Below are 22,735 nucleotides of genomic sequence, written 5' to 3' on the forward strand. Positions count from 1 at the left end.
GGATGGCTTTTACTGTGAGAAAGCTGCAAAACTCTCTTTGTCCACTAGATGTCGGTGGAGCTGCAACTTTACCTCAAGTGTTTTCAAAGTGAACTTAAGGCATAATTTAACAGACCATTATGTACAATCAGTGGAGGTCTGTCGAAAAAAAATAGAAGGTATATAAATATGCATTTTATTAATGGTTTCTGGTAAACAATGGTTTTATTATGGTTTTAACCTATGGTTTATCCTTTACAACTCCAAATGAATATGGTTTTAAATACATAGTGTTTTGCAATATGTGACCCTTGAACAGAAATCAGTGTTCTGCTGCTCTGGTGTATTTGTAGCAACAGATAAAAACTAGATAAAAATTACAGATTTCTTTAATGCCAAAATTCATTAGAATATTAAATACAAAATCATTATCTACACTCTCAAAAGTAAATGGACCTGTCACTGGGTCAGTACCTCTTCAAAAGATACATATTTGTACCTAAAGGGTCCATAATGGTACCTCAAATGAACCGCGCAGTGACAGCTCCTGTACCTTTATTTCTGAGAGTCTACCTTTTTAGGTACCTTTTAGGTACAAAACTGGCCCTCAAGGAACATTATTTGTACCACTGAGTCCTTTTTTTCTGAGAGTGTATGGTTATCATTTTTGATGCAATAAAAATACTTCCTATTTTTGTCAAAGTGCTTATCATAATATTTTTTGTTTCACAAATGTGCATTTAAACGGTAAGTTATTACAGTTTTATATATAATGTAATGAGATCAGAATTTTAGAAACATGAAAAATACTTATTTTTAAATGCTAATTTATTGTTATCCATCATAAAAACAAAAAAAAACAAAAAGGGAATTTGTTAAAACTTGTTTTAAAACTAAAACTATAGCCTAAAGGCAAATAACAAACTGGCCAGCTCATTTCCTCAGTCAGAATTTGTCCATTTAAATAATAAAAGCCTGCTTTTATTGGCTATTTTATTGGTTATTCTTCTTAAAAACTTCTTCTGTTGGTTAATTTTGTAATTTAAGATCGCATACTGTCAAAAATGGGACAAATAAGCTCATATAGGGGCCAAATTCTGGACTTTGTCTTCAGGCCTTGAAGAATAAATACATTTATTCAAAATACACCACATCCAAAGTCATGCAATAGTGCAGTGCGCATGTCCAGCAGCCGATACTCTGTATCCAGTTGTGAGGAGACTCGTGAGAGGCTGGATGCGATTGCGTGCTCGTGACGTCAGCGGTGCACCTGCGAAGCGCTCTGTCGCATCATCACACCGGCGCTGCTTTCAGAATCCGCTCCGTCCGTCCGTCGTCACTCCCAAAACATGCTTCAATGGCACCGCCGCTGAACTTCCGCGCGTTTTTCACGAGGAGCGGCCGCTGTTTGAACTTTGATTCGGATAAACGAGCGCGCGTTCGGTATCTGGAGTGTCATCCGCGGATGACTAAATAACAGCAGCGATGGCCGGGGCAAACATGGTGTTTTCGGACGTCGAAACTTTCTTGGATGAGCACCCGGAATTGCTGGAGGACTACCTGAATAGAAAGGGCAAAGCGAGCATGGTGGAAAAGTGGATGAAGAGCCATCCGAAAACTCCGGAGAAAGCGGCGAGCGCGTGCGCGAAGGACAGCTGGGCGAGCCGCGGAGACGGGCTGCAGAGACGGGCGTCGCAGAAAGAGCTTCGGAAGACCTTCGCCAGGTCCAAAGCCATCAACGCGAACAGGACTTACGACGAGCATGTGAACTCCAGAGCCCAGGAGCCGCTGACCAGCATGCGGAGGCGCGCGCTGCTGCGTAAAGCCAGCTCCTTACCGCCGACCACCGCGCACATCCTCTCCGCGCTGCTGGAGTCCCGGGTCAACATCCCTCAATACCCGTCCACCGCTGTAGACTACAAATACTACCTAAAAGAGCACAACGAGCGGGAGTTTTTCCTGGAGCTCGTCAAAGACATCTCCAACGACCTGGATCTGACCAGCCTCAGCTATAAGATCCTGGTGTTCGTGTGCATTATGGTGGACGCCGACCGCTGCTCGCTGTTTTTGGTGGAGGGTCCGACTAATAAGAAGACTTTGGTGTCTAAGTTTTTTGATGTGCACGCGGGGACCACTGTGCTGCCATCGCTGAGCAACTCGGATGAGGTGCAGGTGCCCTGGGGAAAGGGCATCATCGGGTATGTGGCCGAGCACGGGGAGACCGTCAACATCCCCGATGCCTATCAGGTGAATGCTGCTGGAGTCTTTGCTTCTTGTGCGAATAAAAGGGGGAATAAATAATAAGGAGGTGGACAGTCTGCGTGTACATAGAGTAATAAGTGTGTATCAGTAGGTATTAGTGCGTATACAATGCGTATCAGTTGAAATCTTTTTTTATCTTTGGATTTTTTTGAGTCAAAAACAAGTCATAAGTTACTGGATTCTTCAAGAAGTCTTCTACAGAATAAAAAAAAGTATAATCAAAAATGTACGTGAACATTATATTCACATATAGCAGCTTAATGTGTGCATATCAGTAGCTTACACTGTACAAAAAAATCTTGGTTGCCTTAATTGTTTAAGCAGAATCAAATTTACCCAATGAGTCCATTGAACTTATATTATGTTAAACTGACTTAAAACTGGTTGCATATCTTATAAAATTAACTTAGACCATGATTAAAAGATCTTATAGTAGAGGAATTTTGTTGAGAGATCACACAAAAAGTCAAAAAGTCTATCTTATCTTGTTTATCTTGTGATTTCTCAAAATTCCTCTACCATAAGATTTTTAAATCATGTTCTAATTAAATTTTATAAGGTATATGTTAACAGTTTTAAGTCAGTTTAGAGGATAAATTCGTTTAGAAATCTTATACAGACTTCAAAAAACAGAACTAAAATATGAACATCATATCAGTGTGTATCCCCTCCAGTGACAGCTTGCGTACCTTTATTTCTGAGAGTGTATAACCAACCTTACATCAATGAAAAGCATATTTTTGCGGCTTTTGCGTGATGTATAAAAAAAAAAAAGATTTCATTGACCTTTTAGTTGTTTTAAATACTATAAAGTATAATAAATAATATCTAGAGATAAATAAGTGTGTAAAATAACAGAAAATGTTACAAGGTTTTTGCACAGACAGTAAAAGATGATGTAGTATCCGTGACGTCACCCGTAGGTTTCTGATAAGCACAAATTAAGCTACAAGTGGGCGTGGCCAATTGTTGCTATTTTGTTTGCATGTAATCGCGCTAACCGGGGATAACCATAAAAGGGCAAAGAGGCGGAGCGTGAGCGGAGATACAAACTCCTGCTAGCATTTTTCTTAGACGGGCTTTTCTTTGGGAGAAACGCTTAATACTTAATAAGTACCTGCGACTTGTTTGTGTTCTGGCCACATGTGCTTGATTGTACACTATACTAATAAAGTGTTTAGTCTTTTAAAAACACTGCTGTAACACACTGAGCCTCAAAACATTGCTCTTATGACATTTTCCTACAGGAGGAAAACGCAAATTACTTCCAAACACTTCAGATATAGTCGTTGTTAGTAAATGCAAGGCTATTGATGAACTCCAGGCATAACACTGTATAACAACGCTTCAGATGACAGTTCTAGAGCCTGTAACTAATCAATCTGTCAGATTCTGGAGTGCATTACAGTACTAAAGAACATTATGATTGATAAATTATCCTAAATAAAACAAATACCTTTATAGAGATGGCATAAATATAATTTCACTCACCTGGGAAATGGCCATGTGAATGGTTTGTGAGCACATTTAAGTGCACTCAGCATGCCATATCATCTGATAACTGTAGGAAATAATCCCAAAAAGGCAGTTGACTGTGTAAGGCCTCATAAAACAACACAGAAATACAATATATATGCTGAGTTCAGCAGCTAATCAGCCGGAATCAGCTGAGGTGATGTGACGGCGACTAGCAAGACCTAGCTGTCACTCAAGTGGCCACGCCCTTAATTATGCTGACTTAATATTACTTAATAAAGTACAAATATAGCACTGCAAACGAATATAGATGACAACAAAAGTCTAACTTTTAAAGCTTAAAAGTTGCTGGTAGAAAATTCAAGATCCCATAATGCAACTCAAAAGCAGAAATAAACTGGGAAAAAAATAAAAACATGAAACACAAAATATGGAAAACTGCTCATTTATCTTTTACAATGTAGAAATTAGACAAAACCTCTATATTTTCCAGCATTTTAGTCCCCCCCGATTCTCATTTGATGTTAGTGTCAGGAAAGCATTAGCATTTTTTGACAGCCGGCTTTGCGTAGAGGTCACACACACGGCATACGGTTAATGAGTCTTCACACCGAGAGCTGGGTATTTTACTCTGACCCCTGACCCCACGCTTTGCTTTGATTATCCGCAAAATCCATGAAAGGCCTCGGTGAAATAATGAGTTGTGTGAGAGTATCGGAGTATTGATCAGCCAATCGATCAGCTTAGAGCGACTTCATTCAGGTATAGCCATGATGATGATGATGATGATGATAATGTCAGCTCGCAGTTTCTCTAATTAGTCTGTCAATCTGCGCTTGCCTTTTCATTTAGCAAGCCAAGCAGGTGATTAAAACTGCATTATTTACAGCAGTAAAACGCAGCATTTCTGAGACCAGATGGAGACATGAGCGTGAAAAGAGGCTCAGTGTGAACATTATTCATTAATATTTATTCACAATAGCGAGAGGTCGTAATACACAGCATTAATAAGTTATTATACACACCAAAATTGGTGTGGAATTTTTTTCTCTGAAGCAAATAACATTGCAGAAAAAATTAAATGTGAAATTTTAGTGGAAAAAAAAATGTAATTGATTTTTTTTACAGTGAATAAAGTGTATTTATTACTTTCAAACATGAATAATTTGCATTATATATATATATATATATATATATATATATATATATATATATATATCCCTCGCCGGTCCTGCTCCACCTGACCCGTTCTAAGCTGGGATCGAATCGGCGACCTTCCGCATGGGAGTTGGTTGCTCTAACAAGGAGGCTAAAGACCATGGCCCCTAGTGTCTGTCGCTAGAGCACCTTTAGAGGTCAGAGGAGTGAGGTTTACCTGAACAGCACTTACTAGCTGGCCTTTGGTACACTCATCCCCCTCTAAACCTCACTCCCATCCGGGTCACGGCACCACTGTAACCCTGCCGGTCCTTCGCCATCCAACCCACTCCAAGCTAGAATCAAGCTGGCGACCTTCCGCATGGGAGTCGGTTGCTCTAACAAGGAGGCTAATGACCATGGCCCCTAGTGTCTGTAGCTATAGCATTTATATATATATATATATATATATATATATATATATATATATATATATATATATATATATATATATATATATATATATATATATATATATATATATATATATATATATATATATATATATATATATATATGAACACTACTTGACTGTAAATGACACTGGTAGTGTGCGACAGCTGTATTTTGTATAAATATTTAACTTATTTCACAAGTTCATTAAGATACATCAACAGATACCAGATAAACAATATTTTAAAATGTTATTTTTATTGTTGGAGTTTAAAACTCTGAGTGTGCAACAAGGTGAAAACGGTGATTTTGACACCTAAAATGAGGTTGAATAATATAAAAAGTATATAATAGAAAGCTAGTACACTTTTTTAAAGTAGGTTTTAATGTTAGTTTGACAAAGAAAGAGGAATTTGAACAAAATTATACATATCAAAGGACATAAAAGTGCCCGTAGTTGAAGAATTACCCATATATATATGATTTTTTTGCGTGTCCGTTTACACGTTCTTTTATTTTTGACCCATATCTGATTCATGTGTTTACACTTGCCATACAATTCACAATGTGTGATTCACAATTCACAATGGGTTCTAGCATCTGCGCCACACTATAGCCACGATGGAAGAACTTGTCTTGTTCTTAGTTCTGCGAAATATGCAAAGTTCCCTCAACTGTAAAATGATTTTAGGGCGGAGGAGGAGGGAAAGGGCCGTCATCGCAGCTTGCGCCTGTGGTTTATATATGGTGTCCTCCACCATTCAGAGGAATTTGTGGGATCGAGAGAGATCTCAGGTCTGGTGGGAGCAAATTGTGGCGACTAACCACTTTCCTCCTCCGTGTTTCCTCTGTTGTTGTCTTTTACCGTTGTCTCCACACATGCTCTTCTGATCTGTTTACATGATAGTCGCATTGTCACACATCCGATCTCTGAATATTCGAATGCATGCGTTTTTTTCGTGTTTGCACGGTCATACAACAGATCCGATCTGTGTCACATCAGCAAAAAAATTGTAATTGGGTCATATATAACAGACAGTAAAAATGGAGCCAGAGAAATGAAACAGTGTGTTTTCTGCAGGTGGTTTGTCAGGCCCACTCACCTGTGTGAGGCACAGTAGGGGGAATTTTTTTTTTCCAGTTAAGTAATATCAACTTGATATTAAACTAATGATATCAAACTAATATTATACTAATATTAAAGCTACATGAGTGCATATTTTCTAACTGCATTTTTAAGCAAATTAATGTAACCTTGGTGAGTGGAAGAGTGCAAAATAAAATAATAAAATAAATCGTTTTAATGTCAGACCCTTTACTCAGTTTAGCTTCTTATAATCAGATTTCAGTACTGCTAAATAAATGCTTTTCTCACTTAGAGATTTGATCTCGATTCTAGTCCAAAAATCTAAAATATTCCTAAATCAAGAAGCCTTGACAAGCAAATAATATTGTCAGAATTTAAGTCAAAATGAAGTGAGTTTTCCCTTAAAACAAGCGAAATAATCTGCCAATGGGGTCAGCACAATAATCGTGCCGTCCGTTTTTAAATAACATAATTTCACTGATGCCATTGGCAGATTATTATGCTTGTTTTAAGGAAAAACTCACTTCATTTAAGTAAGAAAAGCTTGTTTTTACAGCATGTAAGTTTTTCTCCTCTTTCTCCTCTTTTACAGGACCATCGTTTCAGTGACGAGATTGATAAACTCACCGGATATAAAACCAAGTCTCTTCTGTGCATGCCTATACATAACAGTGACGGAGAGGTCATCGGGGTCGCACAGGCCATCAACAAGAGCCCCAATGGAGCGCTGTTCACCCAAGATGACGAGAAGGTACTGCTTGCGCAATGCTTTATGCTCAGGAAAAATGCTGGAAAAATCATAATATTATGTATACAGTTGAAGTCAGAATTATTAGCCCCCTTTTGATTTTTTTATTCTTTTTTAAATATTTCCCAAATGATATTTAAAAGAGCAAGGAAATTTTCACAGGATGTCTGATAATATTTTTTCTTTTAGAAAAAGTCTTATTTGTTTTATTTCGACTAGAATAAAAGCAGTTTTGAATTTTTTAAAAACTATTTTTGGGACAAAATATTATCCCCTTTGAGCTAATTTTTTTTCGATAGTCTACAGAACAAACCATCATTATAGAATAACTTGCCTAATTACCCTAACCTGCATAGTTGACCTAATTACCCTAGTGAAGCCTTTAAATGTCACTTTAAGCTGTATAGAAGTGTCTTGAAGAATATCTAGTCTAATATTATTTACTGTCAGCATAGCAAAGATAAAATAAATCAATTATTAGAGATGAGCTTAGAAATGTGCTGAAACAATCTTCCCTCCATTAAACAGAAATTGGGGAAAAAATAACAAGGGTGATAATAATTCAGGGGTGCTAATAATTCTGACTTCAACTGTATATATATGTATATTAATATATATTATAATATTAAATCTAGTTGTGCTTCAGTGTGTATCTTGCGCTGACGTCTGAGCGTGTGTGTTTATGTAACAGAGCTGTCACTGCAGTGTCGAGTGTTCATGACATGCTGTGTAAAGTGGAACAGTTAGCGTGAGTTGCCCTTGTCATCGCTTGTTCTGGATTAAGGCCGCGTGGTCAAGCACGCCACGCTATCCCGAAGAAGAAATAAAGTGTCTCATTAATGTTGACCTTCAGTGAGAATGAAGACTTTACGAACACAGGAGCAGTTCTCGCATGGCAGAGTCATTAATCAGCGGCGGCTGCTGAAACCCCCGAGCCCAACTGCTCTGTTTACAGCAGCTCCAGTGACACCGCAAGCACACATTTCAGCCGTAATGCACCAGATCACCTTAAATCAATACTTTAAGCTTAATATGAATGCTTGTATTATTTTACTTTCTATCAAATTGCACTCAGTGTGTTAAGGTAAACGATACACTTTCCAATGTTAGAGTAACTAGTGTAGGTGCACCTCAGGGTTGCGTATGCTGTCCTATCCTGTTTACTTTACATACCAATGATTGTTTTAATTTACATGAGAATAATTACATTATGAAATGCTCTGATGACACTGCAGTACTAAACCTACTGGGGAAAAATGTGGATATAATGAAATATAACAGTGGCACCGCACACATGCACACCTCAGCTGTAACATGCCAGACCACCTTAAAGTCTGTGTGAAATCAAAATTTGAAAAACACCCAACCCGGGCTCATTGTATAAACGTAGCCCCGCGGACATTTCTGCGGACCGCGATTTACGTCCCGGGAGGTATGTATTCGAGCGTTTTTTGTTTTCGCGGATCCGCGAGAGGCTGCTGTGCGCGCTTTTTCACGTCTCTTTTTGCACGCCGTTCGCGCCGGCGCCGTTCTCGCACGAAAAGATCGGCCGACCCGGCCTTCCTCCTCCTCCTTCCCTAAACCCGGGCGACGGTTCGCAAAAGCCGTCCAAAAAAAAAAAAGAAAAAAGCAAAAGCCCTCGTCTTCGATTTCGACCACGTTTTCGGATCCCGCCGCGTTCTCGCCCTTATTTTTCGGATTCCGTTTTTCGTCTTACCTGATTTCCGGAACCTGCTGTTCCCCGGACTCGATCCCGGTCGTCGTCCACCGCGGCCGACTCCGGCTCCTCCTCCTCCTCTGGGGCCTCCGCTCCGCCGACGCAACGCTGTGAGCTAAGCGGACAAACTGATTGCATCAGGAAAGCCCTCCACTCGGAGGCGAGCCGTCGGCCGGCGAGCGCGAAGAGGAGGGGCGGAGCGGAGCGTTCGCTCGAAAAAAAACTAAACGTGTATGTACATACCTCCGGCCACGTAAATCGCGGTCTCCAGAAACTCAGGCTCATTCTGGAAACGTAGCCCTGCGGACGTTTCTGGAGACCTCGAAATACGTCCTGGGGGGTACGTGTTTGTGTAGTTTTTGTTTTCGTGAATCTCGGGAGCCCGCGCTGTTCTCGCGTGAAAAGCCGCCGGAGGCCGCTGTCGAGTGACCGTCCATCAGACTGACTAAATAACTGAACGATTGACTGGGCGGGCGACCCAGCCACCCTCTTCCTCAACCTTCCCTAAACAGCCGGCGAGCGGTGTTACACCGCCCCGTAGCGTTTGCTTGAAAAAAAAGCGAAATGCGTATGGAACAAAATCAATGCCTAAAGTCTTGAATTAAAAAGCTTGTTGAATATCACAAACTGAAAAAAATAATACACCGTATTAACAAGTTCTTGCGTTTTAATGACTTGAATTCCAGGGTTTGTATTTTTAGGTCCTGAAATTTAACATATCTGTTTATTTAAGCTGTGAATATTTCAACGAAAAATATTTCAAACACGTTTTCATACTTAAAAATTCAATAATTCATATTCAATTTTCAGATTTCACTTACAAAATATTCAATACCCTTTAAAAATACGATGTATAATATTCAAAAGGTCATTTTCAGTTCATTTTATTTCAGTTCAAATATTCGCTTCCATAAATTCAGTGGATCAAATTCGACTGTTAAAATTCAACATTACATCCGGGAACTGCAGGAGAAGCAATAGATTGCCGATTGAAGTTTGCCAGCTGCTCTAGCTTTCACCAGCAGGTGGAGATGGAATAATGTAAGATTTTTAACCCAGTAAACAGGCGAGAAAAAGCCTAATAAAGGCAAAAAAGTAGCATTCAATTTTAATATCAATGCCTTGGACATTATAAATAATAAAAAGTATGAGTAAAATGAGTAAATGAGGGTTTAGTCATTTATATTTGCCCTTATGTAACGGAAGCCAGCTGGTGATCGCGTAAAGCTCACCCCTCGGATCCAGGGACAGACGTTGTTCTGCAATCTTATCGGAGCTTGTCTCCCATGCTGGCTCGATAGGACCGGTGCGGTTACTTGCACATAAACCGTCTTTTGATGAATATGATGCTATTGACTCTTTCTTCCATAGACGCAAAGTATTATATTGACAGCTAAAGAATATAAACGTAAGAGAAACAGGAGAGGAAATATTATAATAATAATACAAAATAGATAAACATTGACAGGGCTAAGAACAATTACGAACAAAGATTTTCAAAACCAGAGAGATTTTATGAGAATGTCACAAAACAGTTTACTTGGAAATGTTAAACAGAGAGTTCAGGTATGATTTAAGGTTGGTTATGGATGGGGCGTCTGATTTAAAATAATTTAACATGCGAATGCATTAAAGGGGCGTCTTCAGTTATTCACACAGAACCGTCTAATATGGCATAACTATAAGGAGTAATTTTGCGCTGTTTAAACGCAGCTATGTCAGGATTGGGATAGGTTATACATTTTCATCATTTAAATTATTATTATGATTGTTAATATTATTATTGTATGACATTTTTTCTAATTTTTGGGGTTCTGCCATGGTTAAACGTTTGCCAAATGTCTTAGTTTGTCCAGATTATTGTTGTAGCCTATAGGCGAGAAAAAAGGTAATAACGCAAAAGTGGCAATGTCGCAGCCAATGATAACTAATAAAATGAGTCGCCTGTCGTTTGATAATAGGCAGTTATAACTGACTTTGTTTTTATTAAACGAGAAAACCGTTATTTATAACTTTTCAGCGACCGTTTGTATTTTATGATTAGCTATGTTGATCTTTTTTGCAGTTATTAAACATATAAACTTATTTAAACTGGTTTAAACTTAATATAGTTGTCACTTGAGCTAGTTTCATAAGATTAATGTTTATAATGCGTGGTTTGACATGCGTGGTTGAGGGGTTCCTGCAAAGCAGCTCAATTCATCCTCATGGGGTATTACTGAGCTTTAATCGCCATCTACTGGAGAGAATGTATTTGCTCATTTATAACTCTTTTCTGCAAGTGTGTTTTATGATTTCACAAAGTCAAACCATTATGTTTTTATTTTATATTTTGAGATGATCATATTTAAATAAACAATTGCTAGGGTAGCTAATAGTTTCTTTTTTCTTGTTTTTTAAAAAAAATCAGTAGCTTATAAAATCCAAATTTTTGCTTGACAAAGTTATTGGTTTAGGATTCTGGATGCATTTTTGCTGTGTTGGAAACTCATAAGCTCACACTAAATCAATTATATTATCAGAAATGACAGATATAAGAAATCCATTAATATTCATCACTCTTTTTACAATTATACAAGCAATTTCGCGCCGACGTCAGCTCCACTTTCGGAAATGGTAAACAGCGAGGTGTTATTCATATAAGCCCAAGCATGACATATGTCATGATTAATATAATAATCGAAACACTCTTTTAGGCTATTCTTATGCTTGGCCAAATGTCATGACTTTCACTTTCATTTTACATTATTATGCACACGCCCAGATGTCATCTGAAACTTTGGAAGAATTCCTATCATATATTGACAGCCATCCAGCATCTCTTAATCAGTTTGATATGCGGCGCTGGCTCTGACTGGCCACCGGAGCTCGCGGCCACTCGTTCGACTTTGTCGTGAGCAAGCCGCACAGCACATGCATAAAAACGTCAATCATTTCATTAATTCATCAATTCATTCATTTTCCTTCTGCTTCGTCTCTATTTTAGAGGAAAAGCAATATTCTGGACAAACCAAAGACATTTTGCAAACATTTAACCGTGGCAGAACCCCAAAAACTAGAAAAAAAAGAAGAGAAAGACGATAGCAAAGTGATAGCTAAAAAGGATAAATAGAAATATTAATTTAGAATCACGGATGACTTATTTAATCGCATAGCCCAAATACATGTCATAAAATAATAATAACAATCATAATTTAAACAATTAAATTATAACCTATCCCAATCCTGACATAGCTGCGTTTAAACAGCGCAAAATTACTCCTTATTATGCCATATTAGACGGTTCTGTGTGAATAACTGAAGACGCCCCTTTAATGCATTCGCATGTTAAATTATTTTAAATCAGACGCCCCATCCATAACCAACCTTAAATCATACCTGAACTCTCTGTTTAACATTTCCAAGTAAACTGTTTTGTGACATTCTCATAAAATCTCTCTGGTTTTGAAAATCTTTGTTCGTAATTGTTCTTAGCCCTGTCAATGTTTATCTATTTTGTATTATTATTATAATATTTCCTCTCCTGTTTCTCTTACGTTTATATTCTTTAGCTGTCAATATAATACTTTGCGTCTATGGAAGAAAGAGTCAATAAAGATAGACAATGTGTAACATCATATTCATCAAAAGACGGTTTATGTGCAAGTAACCGCACCGGTCCGAGCAGGTAAGAGCCAGCATGGGAGACAAGCTCCGATAAGATTGGAGAACAACGTCTGTCCCTGGATCCGAGGGGTGAGCTTTACGCGATCACCAGCTGGCTTCCGTTACATAAGGGCAAATATAAATGACTAAACCCTCATTTACTCATTTTACTCATACTTTTTATTATTTATAATGTCCAAGGCATTGATATTAAAATTGAATGCTACTTTTTTGCCTTTATTAGGCTTTTTCTCGCCTGTTTACTGGGTTAAAAATCTTACATTATTCCATCTCCACCTGCTGGTGAAAGCTAGAGCAGCTGGCGATCTTCAATCGGCAATCTATTGCTTCTCCTGCAGTTCCCGGATGTAATGTTGAATTTTAACAGTCGAATTTGATCCACTGAATTTATGGAAGCGAATATTTGAACTGAAATAAAATGAACTGAAAATGACCTTTTGAATATTATACATCGTATTTTTAAAGGGTATTGAATATTTTGTAAGTGAAATCTGAAAATTGAATATGAATTATTGAATTTTTAAGTATGAAAACGTGTTTGAAATATTTTTCGTTGAAATATTCACAGCTTAAATAAACAGATATGTTAAATTTCAGGACCTAAAAATACAAACCCTGGAATTCAAGTCATTAAAACGCAAGAACTTGTTAATACGGTGTATTATTTTTTTCAGTTTGTGATATTCAACAAGCTTTTTAATTCAAGACTTTAGGCATTGATTTTGTTCCATAAATGCGGCCATACGTACCTCCGGTCACGTACATCGCGGTCTCCAGAAATGTCCGCAGGGCTACGTTTCCACAATGAGCCTGGGTTGCTTTTGTCTAAGCAGAGTCAGAGCTTACTGTCCTAATGAAATCTTTAATAATCAAGACATAATCAGATTTTATTGTGCTCAAATAAGCAAAATCTAGAGGCTTTTACCTTTAATATAAGCCACTTCTGATACCAAATGATCAACTAGAAGTCAACTTATTATTTGCTGTTCTTAAAACTAGGCGACCAGACTTTTGTCAGGTAGTTTACCTAGTATTTACCATCCACTGAGCCACGTGATGCCTCACCAGCACATTAAAAAGTTTGCAGACCCTAAATGTACATTGAACATGTGAATATGAGGCCGGTTGTTGTTGCTGTTGGGAAATGAAGATGTGTGTTCGGATTGGTCTGGGTCTGATGGCTCCACACTCCGTCATTGTGTGGTAAATACACTGATCTGTCGTCTCTGTGAATGAAACAGATGCTGTGGGTTAAAAGCTGAACAGGACGTCTCGTATTTCTCAGCGTAAGCAGTGTGAGCGCAGCGCTGACACACACTATAATGAATGTGTCCAGAGGAGTCAGGGGTGCCGAGAGGTGTGTGTGTGTGTGTGAATGTGTGTGTGGGTGTAAGTTTGTGTGTGTGCGTGAGCTTATATGCCTGTGTAAGTGTGTGTATGATTGCATGTGTGTGTGCGTGAGTTTGTATACTTGCGTATATGAGTGTGTGTATATGCATAGGTGCCCTGCAACCTAAAATTAACCAAATATGAGTTTCTAATCATGTCACACCTTGACGTTGTGCGGACGTTACCACTCTGACATCTATCAGTCGCTGGATTTTGGTCACTTTCCAACACAACCTAAAATCAACCTAATATCAACGTAATTTGACGACGTTATTGGACATGGTTACGTTGTCATTAGATGCTGGCTAGGCATTGAATTTTGGTCACCTGACATCACAGCCTAAATCTAACCTAATATTAGCTTCTTATGATGTTGTGTGCCTGCTGGGTGTATGTATGCATATGTGAGTGTGTGTTAGTGCATATGTGTGTGTTTGTGTGCGTGAATTTGTACGCGTGTGTGTGTAAGTGTATGTGTATAAGAATGTGTATACATGTATGAGTGGGTGTGGGCGTTTATGTGTATGCATGTGCACATATGCAGAAGCGTACAACAAAACAAACGCTAATTAGACTATTTAAAATACACAAAAATGTAGGCAGCGCCCTCTAGTGGATTTGTCATCTGAAACACAACGTAACAGACCCAAAGCAATGTAATATACGCAAAAATGTAGACAGCGCCCTCTAGTGGATTTGTAATCATAAACGTACACTGAAATGTACCCTAAGTGACGTATTTCAGATTCACAGAAATATATACAGCACTCTCTAGTGGATTTTTCATCAGGAACGTGCAATAAAACGTATCCGGAGCAATCTACTTTATCCAAAAATCCAGACAGTGCTTTCTAGTGGATTTGACATCAAAAACGTATAACAAAACGTACCATTAAGTAACGTATTTCAGTATCGCAAAACATGTAGACAGTGCAATTTAGCGGATTTGACATCAGAAACGTGCAATGAAACGTATCAGGAGCAATGTATTTTACGCAAAAATGTTAACGGCGCCCTCTAGTAAATTTGTCATCAGAAACATACAAAAAAAACATACCCAAAGTGCCGTATTTCAGATACGCAAAAATGTAGACAGCCCCCTCTAGTGGTTTGTCAGCAAAAACATACAACAAAACGCACCCGGAGCAATGTATTTCAGATTCTCAAAAATGTAGGCAGCACCCTCTAGTACAGGGGTCACCAATCCTGGACCTGGAGGGCCGGTGTCCCTCCAGGGTTTAGCTCCAACTTGCCTCAACACACCTGCCTGGATGTTTCAAGTATACCAAGTAAGACCTTGATTAGCTTGTTCAGGTGTGTTTGATAAGGATTGGAGCTAAAATCTGCAGGACACCGGCCCTCCAGGAACAAGTTTGGTGACCCCTGCTCTAGTAGATTTGGCATCAGATACGTACAACAAAATGTACCCTAAGTAACGTATTACAGATTCCCAAAAAATGCCTGATGACAAATCAGAAGCGTAGCACAGTGAACACACCCTAAGTTATGTATTTCAGATTCACAAAAATGTAGACAGCAGCCTCTAGTAGGTTTATCATTAGAAACGTGCAACTAAATGAACCTTAAGTAACGTATTTCAGATTTACAAAAATCTAGACAGCTCCCTCTAGTGGATTTGTCATCAGAAACGTGCAACAAAATGTACCTTAAGTATCGTATTTCAGATTTACCAAAGTTTGAACAGCACCCTCTTGTGGATTTGTGTGCAACAAAACGCACCCTAAGTAACGTATTTCAGATTCGCAAAAATGTAGACAGCACCCTCTTGTGGATTTGTCATCAGAAACTTACAAAGAAATGTACCCTTAGTAACTTTTTCAAATTCACAAAAATATAGACAGCGCCCTCTAGTAAATTATTCATCAGAAACGTACAACAAGGCACACCCTAAGTAACGTATTTCAACTTAGAAATATTGGCAGTGCACTGTTGCAGATTTGTCATCAGAAACATGCAACGAAATGCACCCGGAGCTAAGGCACATATTTCCAATGATCCTGGACTGCTATGATGACAGAATGATTACTTTCCCTCTTGTGTGTTTGCATGACCTCATGTGCTCATTTGAGTCCACATCCAGCTCGGCGCGAGGAGATTTGATGTGCTTTTCTCTGTACTTTAGGATCATGTCGTGCATGCTAGCGACTGCTGAATTAATGATGAAACTCTTGCAGAAGCAGAACAGAGAAAACTCAGCGATTGTTTCCAGCCCACAGAGACAAAGGTGCCACTTTTAGAGTCCGCATTGGCAGCAAAGTCTTCTCTCCGCACCAAACATTAGTGTTGTTTTTTCACATACGGCGGTGGACATATTGTAATCAGAGGGTGGAGAGGAGCCGTTCTGTTTGCTTTGTGGAGAAAGAATTAATTGTTGTTCAGACTGGAATGAGGATGGTTTGTGTTTTTGCAAGTAAATTCAGGTTTACTTAGATTTTTGTTTTGTTTTTAGTCTAAATAGCTACACATTCTTAAATCAAGAAGTGTTTTCAAGACAAGATAAAAAACATTGTCTTGTTTACAGAAGTAATGAGTCAAAATAAGTGAGTTTTACCTTAAAATAAGGCCAACGGGGTAAATAAAGTTATTTCAAAAGGGAAAAGACGAAATTTCAGTTCTTTAAAAACAATTTGTAAGTGATGTCTGACGTAAGAGATTTTGACTGGATTACAAATATATCATTCAAATTAAATTTATATTTTAGTTTTATGTATTGTTGATTCATGAAGTGGTAAACCACATCAACTTTGTTTTTATTTCATGCAAAAGCAAAAGGATTAATTATATTTAATTAAAATATTATTTATATCATATTAAAATATCTTATTTTTTGTTTATTTAATGTTATTCGTTTAAATCGTGTATTAATTTATATACATTTATTTCATATAAACGAATAAATATGTAAATCAATTAAGTAGTTAATTTACATTTGTTTAAATAATAATTATTATCTTATATTATTGCTTTTTCATTTTTACAAATGTGGCAGATTACATATTCATCAGACTTCAGTGTGACCTTTCATCTCAGTTGTTTATTATTATTATCCTTATCATCTGTTTGTTTTAATTTCATGCATTGTTCGCTGATGAAGTAGTGAACCAAATGGATGCTGTTTAGTTACAGTATTACCCACGTATACTCACAACACGGTGGCTTAGTGGTTAGCACTGTGGCCTCACAGCAAGTAGGTCGCTGGTTCCAGTCCTGGCTGGGTCAGTTGGTGTTACTGTGTGGAGTTTGCATGTTCTCCCAGTGTTGGCGTGGATTTCCTCCAGGTGCTCCGGTTTCCCCCACAGTCCAAACACATGCGCTATAGGGGAACTGATGATCTAAATTAGCCGTAGTGTATGAGTGTGTGTGTGTGTGTGTGTTTCACAGTACTGAGTTATGGCTGGAAGGGCATCCGCTGACTAAACATATGCTGGAATAGTTGGCGGTTCATTCCGCTGTGGTGACCCCTGATGAATTAAGGGACTGGGATGAAGGAAAATGAATGGTAATATTAGGGTAAAAAACAGTAAACTAATCATGAAACAGCAAAACATTTAAAACTGAAATCTGAAATATCTCCACACTTTACTTTGAGTCTACGCTTTCCCACTGCCACTGTGACTGCATTAACTGACTGACTGTGTGTGTGTGTGTGTGTGTGTGTGTGTGTGTGTGGACACACGAGACACCACTCTCTGCTCTTTGTGTTGAAATGCCACAGTCCTCAGAGTTTCAGTGGCATTTTCAGAAAGGCAGCAAGAATTACAGTCTGTTGAATACAGTATCATATTCTCTGAGAGAGACAGTGACGCACAGCAGACTGACGCAGATGTATAATCTCTCTCTCTCTCTCTCTCTCTCTCTCTCTCTCTCGTGTTCATGAAGATGTTTCAGTTCCACTGAGAGATGAGCTCCTGCTTCAGCATTATGAGTAGAAAGCTACTGGAGCGCTCACATTCAGCTTGCTTTTAGAATAGTATCATATTGAAACACACAGTGTGATTGTGAAACCCTTTACAATAATGCTTCATTAGTTGATGCATTTACTAACATGACCAAACTATCAGTAATAAATTTATTAGGGCATTTTATAATCTGTTATTGATTCATTTCAGTTATATGGTCATCTGCTAGTGTTTGCTTTGGCTTTTTCGGGGTTAATTATTGTGATCTCCTCATTGCAACAGAGGTATACTGAGAAATCTCTGTAGACTGATGGCATGTCATGCCGTTCAGCCTTATAATCTTAAAATGTCAGCAAGATCACCCGTTTTGTCATTACATTAGACTAGAGCTGCATGATTCTGGCTAAAATGAGAATAACAATTTTTTTTGTGCTGAAAATCAAGATCAGGGGCCTGTTCCATAAACCAAGCTTAGAGAATAAGTCAGGCTTATTTTGGTAAGTCAGGTTTACTAATGGCGGATTCGGTTTCATAAGTCAAATTTACGATAGTTCAAACTCAGTTACTCAGGCAACTCATGCTGGGTGTCATGTTTACCAGCGAACAACCACCAGATGTCGCTGGTAAACACACACACTTAGAACTACACTTTTCCTGGACTACAACTTCATACATGCTCTTCGCCCACACACCTGCTTTCTCATTTAGCTTGATTTACATTTACACCTGAGGACTTTCAGAGACTGATTACACACAGTATTTAAGCAGCACACACACTCATTCACATTGCCGAGTCTTGTTTACTGTTTAGTGACATTTCAACGCGTTTCTCCCTGTCTTGTTTCTCCGTGTCTGAACCTAGCTTTGTATCCTAGTTATCCGTTTTAGCCGCCTGCCTTTCGACCCATTGCCTGTTTACTGACTTCGACTCTGGATTTGCCCGCACATACCTGTATTGACCATTGCTTGCCTGACAAAGATTAAACCTGCATATTGGATCCTACATTCTGTTGTTGGTGTCACTCCCCGTCGTTACACTGGGAAACTAGCCTGGTCCGGGGCAGGTTAACTCTCAAGTTAAGTTCAGACTTAATCAAAGTAATGTTAACATTCACCTGCCGTAATTTAATGCCTATTTATTCCACTTAAACTCTTAATTATGAATAAAACTAGGGCTGTACGATATTGGAAAAATCTGACATTGCGATATTTTCTTTTTCTTCAATATATATTGCGATACGAATACAATATCAGCAGATGGCTTTAAATTGCTCTATTTGGGGGAGGAGTGGTCATTCATTTAGACTGATTAGGGTGATATTCTAAGGGTGTGAATGATGTATACAAAAAATAATAAACTAATTGCAATTATAATTACTCTTCATTACAAATGTTGTAGGTTATCATCTCCAAATGCTTTACACTCTCTTGAAACGCCTTTAAAACATGTAAATGCTTTACTATGGTTATACTGCGCAACAACTCCACAATTCTCATGTATTCTCAATTGCTGATCAACTATAATCCCAACTGAATATTCCATATCCTGCGATGTGACTATTGCGGACACACACATTGCGATATCAATGCTGAAACGATATATTGTGCAGCCCTAATTAAAACTTTATAGTCACTTAATAGTAAATATACAGTTGAAGTCAGAATTATTAACCCCCCTGAATTATTTTTCCCCAATTTCTGTTTAATAGAAAGATTTTTTCAGCACATTTCTGCACATAATAGTTTTAATAACTCGTCTCTAATCACTGATTTATTTTCTCTTTGTCATGATGACAGTAAATAATATTAGACTAGATATTCTTCAAGACACTTCTATACAGCTTAAAGTGACATTCAAAGGCTTCACTAGGTTAATTAGGTCAACTAGGCAGGTTAGGGTAATTAGGCAAGTGATTGTATAACGATGGTTTGTTCCAACACAATCTCACGGCAATTCGTAACATTTTGATTTAGTGGCTAATTCGTATGAATTCGTACGATCTAAATCGTACAATTTAGTACGATTTGCTCATCCCCCAATGACGGTTGGGTTTAGGGGTGGGGTTAGGTGCCACACCTCCTTTTCAAAATTGTACAATTTCGTAAAAATATAATAAATATAATAAATATAATTAATAAATTAATAAATTTATTAATTTATTAATATTATTAATTTATTCATATTTATTATAATTTATTAATAAATAAATTAATAAATATAATAAATATAATTTCGTAAAATATAGCTTAATGGGGCTAATAATTTTATCCTTAGTGTTTAAAAAATTAAAAACTGCTTTTATTCTCCCCAAAATAAAACAAATAAGACTTTCTCCAGAAGAAAAAACATTATCAGACATACTGTCAAAACTTCCTTGCTCTGTTAAACATTATTTGGCAAATATAAGACAAAAAAAAAAAAAAATCAAAGGGAGGCTAATAATTCTGACTTCAATTGTATATATATATATATATATATATATATATATATATATATATATATATATATGTAGTTATTTAACTTAAATAAAATAAAAAATAAATAAAAAATCAATTAAAAATATTCATTTATTCATTTTCTTTTTTTGGCTTAGTCACTTTATTAATCCGGGGTCGCCACAGCGGAATGAATCGTCAACTTATCCAGCATGTTTTTACACAGTGGATGCCCTTCCAGCCACAACCCATCTCTGGGAAACATCCACACACACTCATTCACAATCATTCACTAAGGACAATTTAGCCTACCCAATTCCCCTGTAGCGCATGTGTTTGGACTGTGGGGGAAACCGGAGCACCCAGATGAAACCTACGCGAATGCACATGCAAACTCCACACAGAAACGCCAACTGACCCAACTGAGGCTTGAACCTGCGACCTTCTTGCTGTGAGGCGACAGCACTACCTACTGCGCCACTGTGTCGCCTGCTAAAAATATTTAAATGCTAAAAAGCACACAAATGTATTTTGATTTAGTGTTGAATGTAGTGTTTAACAGTTAAGATTACATTTAAAGATGCATTAAAATAATCAGCAAATAAAAGAAGTATTACATAATTTAGTAAAAAAAATGAAAACAGACTTATGTTGAAAATCTCCGAATCGATTTTTCACCACAGCTCAGATAATCCGTCCAAACTGGAGTAGTTGTATTTAAAAGTAAACATTTCTGCGATCACATGAAACCAAACTGATGTTCACGAAACACAAACGGAGAGAATAAAACAGAAATAAGGAAGTAAATGAGAAACACGTGCAGCTCAGGAGACTCACAGTGCTGGAGTGAGAATCAGGAGCTCAATTCTCAGCTTTCATTAGTGTACGGCTGTAAATGAGCTGAAAGTGCGCTGTGAGAATCTGTTGATCGCTCCCGCAGGTACACGTCACAGCCGCTCTTTATTAAACACTTTAACTGTGTGGTAAACAGACTCAATGTTCAGCCCGGACTAATGGATAGTCAGACAGAATCCAATTACTCCAGAACCCGTTTACCGGCGCTGCCCACGACTCCGGATTCCTCCAGGCCTTCTCCGTGGTGTCACGCTGACTTGTCCTCCGGCGGTGTTTTCTGACGGAATTTTAATATGAAACTCTTATTCTCAATGTTAGTGCTTCATTTTTGCTCTCTGCTCTGCAAAATTGCTCTTCTTCGATTTTTAAGTCTTGTTTCAAGTCCAAATATCTAAAAATTCTTAAATCACAAAGCATTTACTAGACAAGCAAAACATATTGTCATGCTTTAATAAATAATATGGTAACATTTTGTGAGTTCTGCCAATACGGTTGCAAATATATACAAAAATAAAAAGCTGTAAAATCAGATGTGCATCAGTGTTCACAGCCTTTGCTCAACACTCTGTTGATGCACCTTTAGCAGCGATTACAGCCTCAAGACTTTCTGAATATGATGCCACAAGCTTGGCACACCTATCTTTGGGAATTTTGGCCCACTCCTCTTTGCAGTACCTCTCAAGCTCTATGAGGTTGGATGGGAAGCGACAGTGTACAGTCATTTTCAGATCCTTTCAGAGATGTTCAATAGGATTTAGGTCTGGGCTCTGGCTGGGCCACTCTAGGACATTCACAGAGTTTATTTTAAGCCACTCCATTGATATGTTGTCGGTGTGCTTTGGGTCATTCTCCTGCTGGAAGATGAAGCGTCGCCCCAGTCTGAGGTCAAGAGCACTCTTGTGCAGGTCTTCATTCGGGATGTCTCTGTACATCGCTGCATTCATCTTTCCCTCTACCCTGACTAGTCTTCCAGTTCCTGCTGCTGAAACACATCCCCACAGCATGATGCCAACACCACCATGCTTCACTGTAGGGATGCTGTTAGCCTGCTGATGAGCGCTGCCTGCTGTTCTCCAAACGTAACGCCTGGCGTTCACTCCAAAGAGTTCAGTTTGAGTCTCATCAGAGCAGAGAGTTTAGTTTCTGATGCTCTGAGAGTCCTTCACATGGCAAACTCCAGGCGGGGAGTGTCTTCAGTCTGGCCGCTCTACCATACAGATGCCTGATTGGTGAATTGCTGCACAGATGGTTGTCCTTCTGGAAGGTTCTCCTCTCTGCACAGAAGAACGCTGGAGCTCAGACAGAGTGACCATCGGGTTATTGATCACCTCCCTGACTGAGGCCCTTCTCCCCCGATCACTCAGCGTAGATGAGCCAGCTCTAGAAAGAGTCCTGGTAGTTAAACATCTTCCACTTACCGATGATGGAGGCCGCTGTGCTCATTGGAACTTTCAAAGCAGCAGAAATGTTTCTGTAAGCTTCCCCAGCCTTGTGCCTCCAGGCAATCCTGTCCCGGAGATCTACAGACAGTTCCTTTGTCCTCAAGCTTGGTTTGTGCTTTGACATGCACTGTCAACCCTGGGCCCTTATATAGACAGGTGTAGCCTTTT

At 38.5% G+C, this 22,735-nt stretch overlaps 1 protein-coding gene across 2 annotated transcripts in view; it reads left to right on the plus strand.

Moving 5' to 3' along the window:
• The first annotated feature begins 1,291 nt into the window (after positions 1 to 1,291).
• pde11a (phosphodiesterase 11a) overlaps positions 1,292 to 22,735 on the plus strand; it is a 75,134-nt gene continuing 53,690 nt past the window's right edge. For both annotated transcript variants that reach the window (XR_015499060.1, XM_087267423.1), the window contains exons 1-2: positions 1,292 to 2,226; positions 6,987 to 7,145. Coding sequence is in view for 1 of the 2 variants with exons in the window: in XM_087267423.1 (XP_087123549.1) it covers positions 1,465 to 2,226; positions 6,987 to 7,145 (921 nt within the window). In the remaining variant the exon portion in view is untranslated. The remainder of the gene's footprint in view (positions 2,227 to 6,986; positions 7,146 to 22,735) is intronic.

The sequence above is a fragment of the Danio rerio genome, chromosome 9, assembly GCF_052040795.2.
Source record: "Danio rerio strain M-AB ecotype USA chromosome 9, GRCz13ab, whole genome shotgun sequence".
Lineage (NCBI taxonomy): Eukaryota > Metazoa > Chordata > Actinopteri > Cypriniformes > Danionidae > Danio > Danio rerio.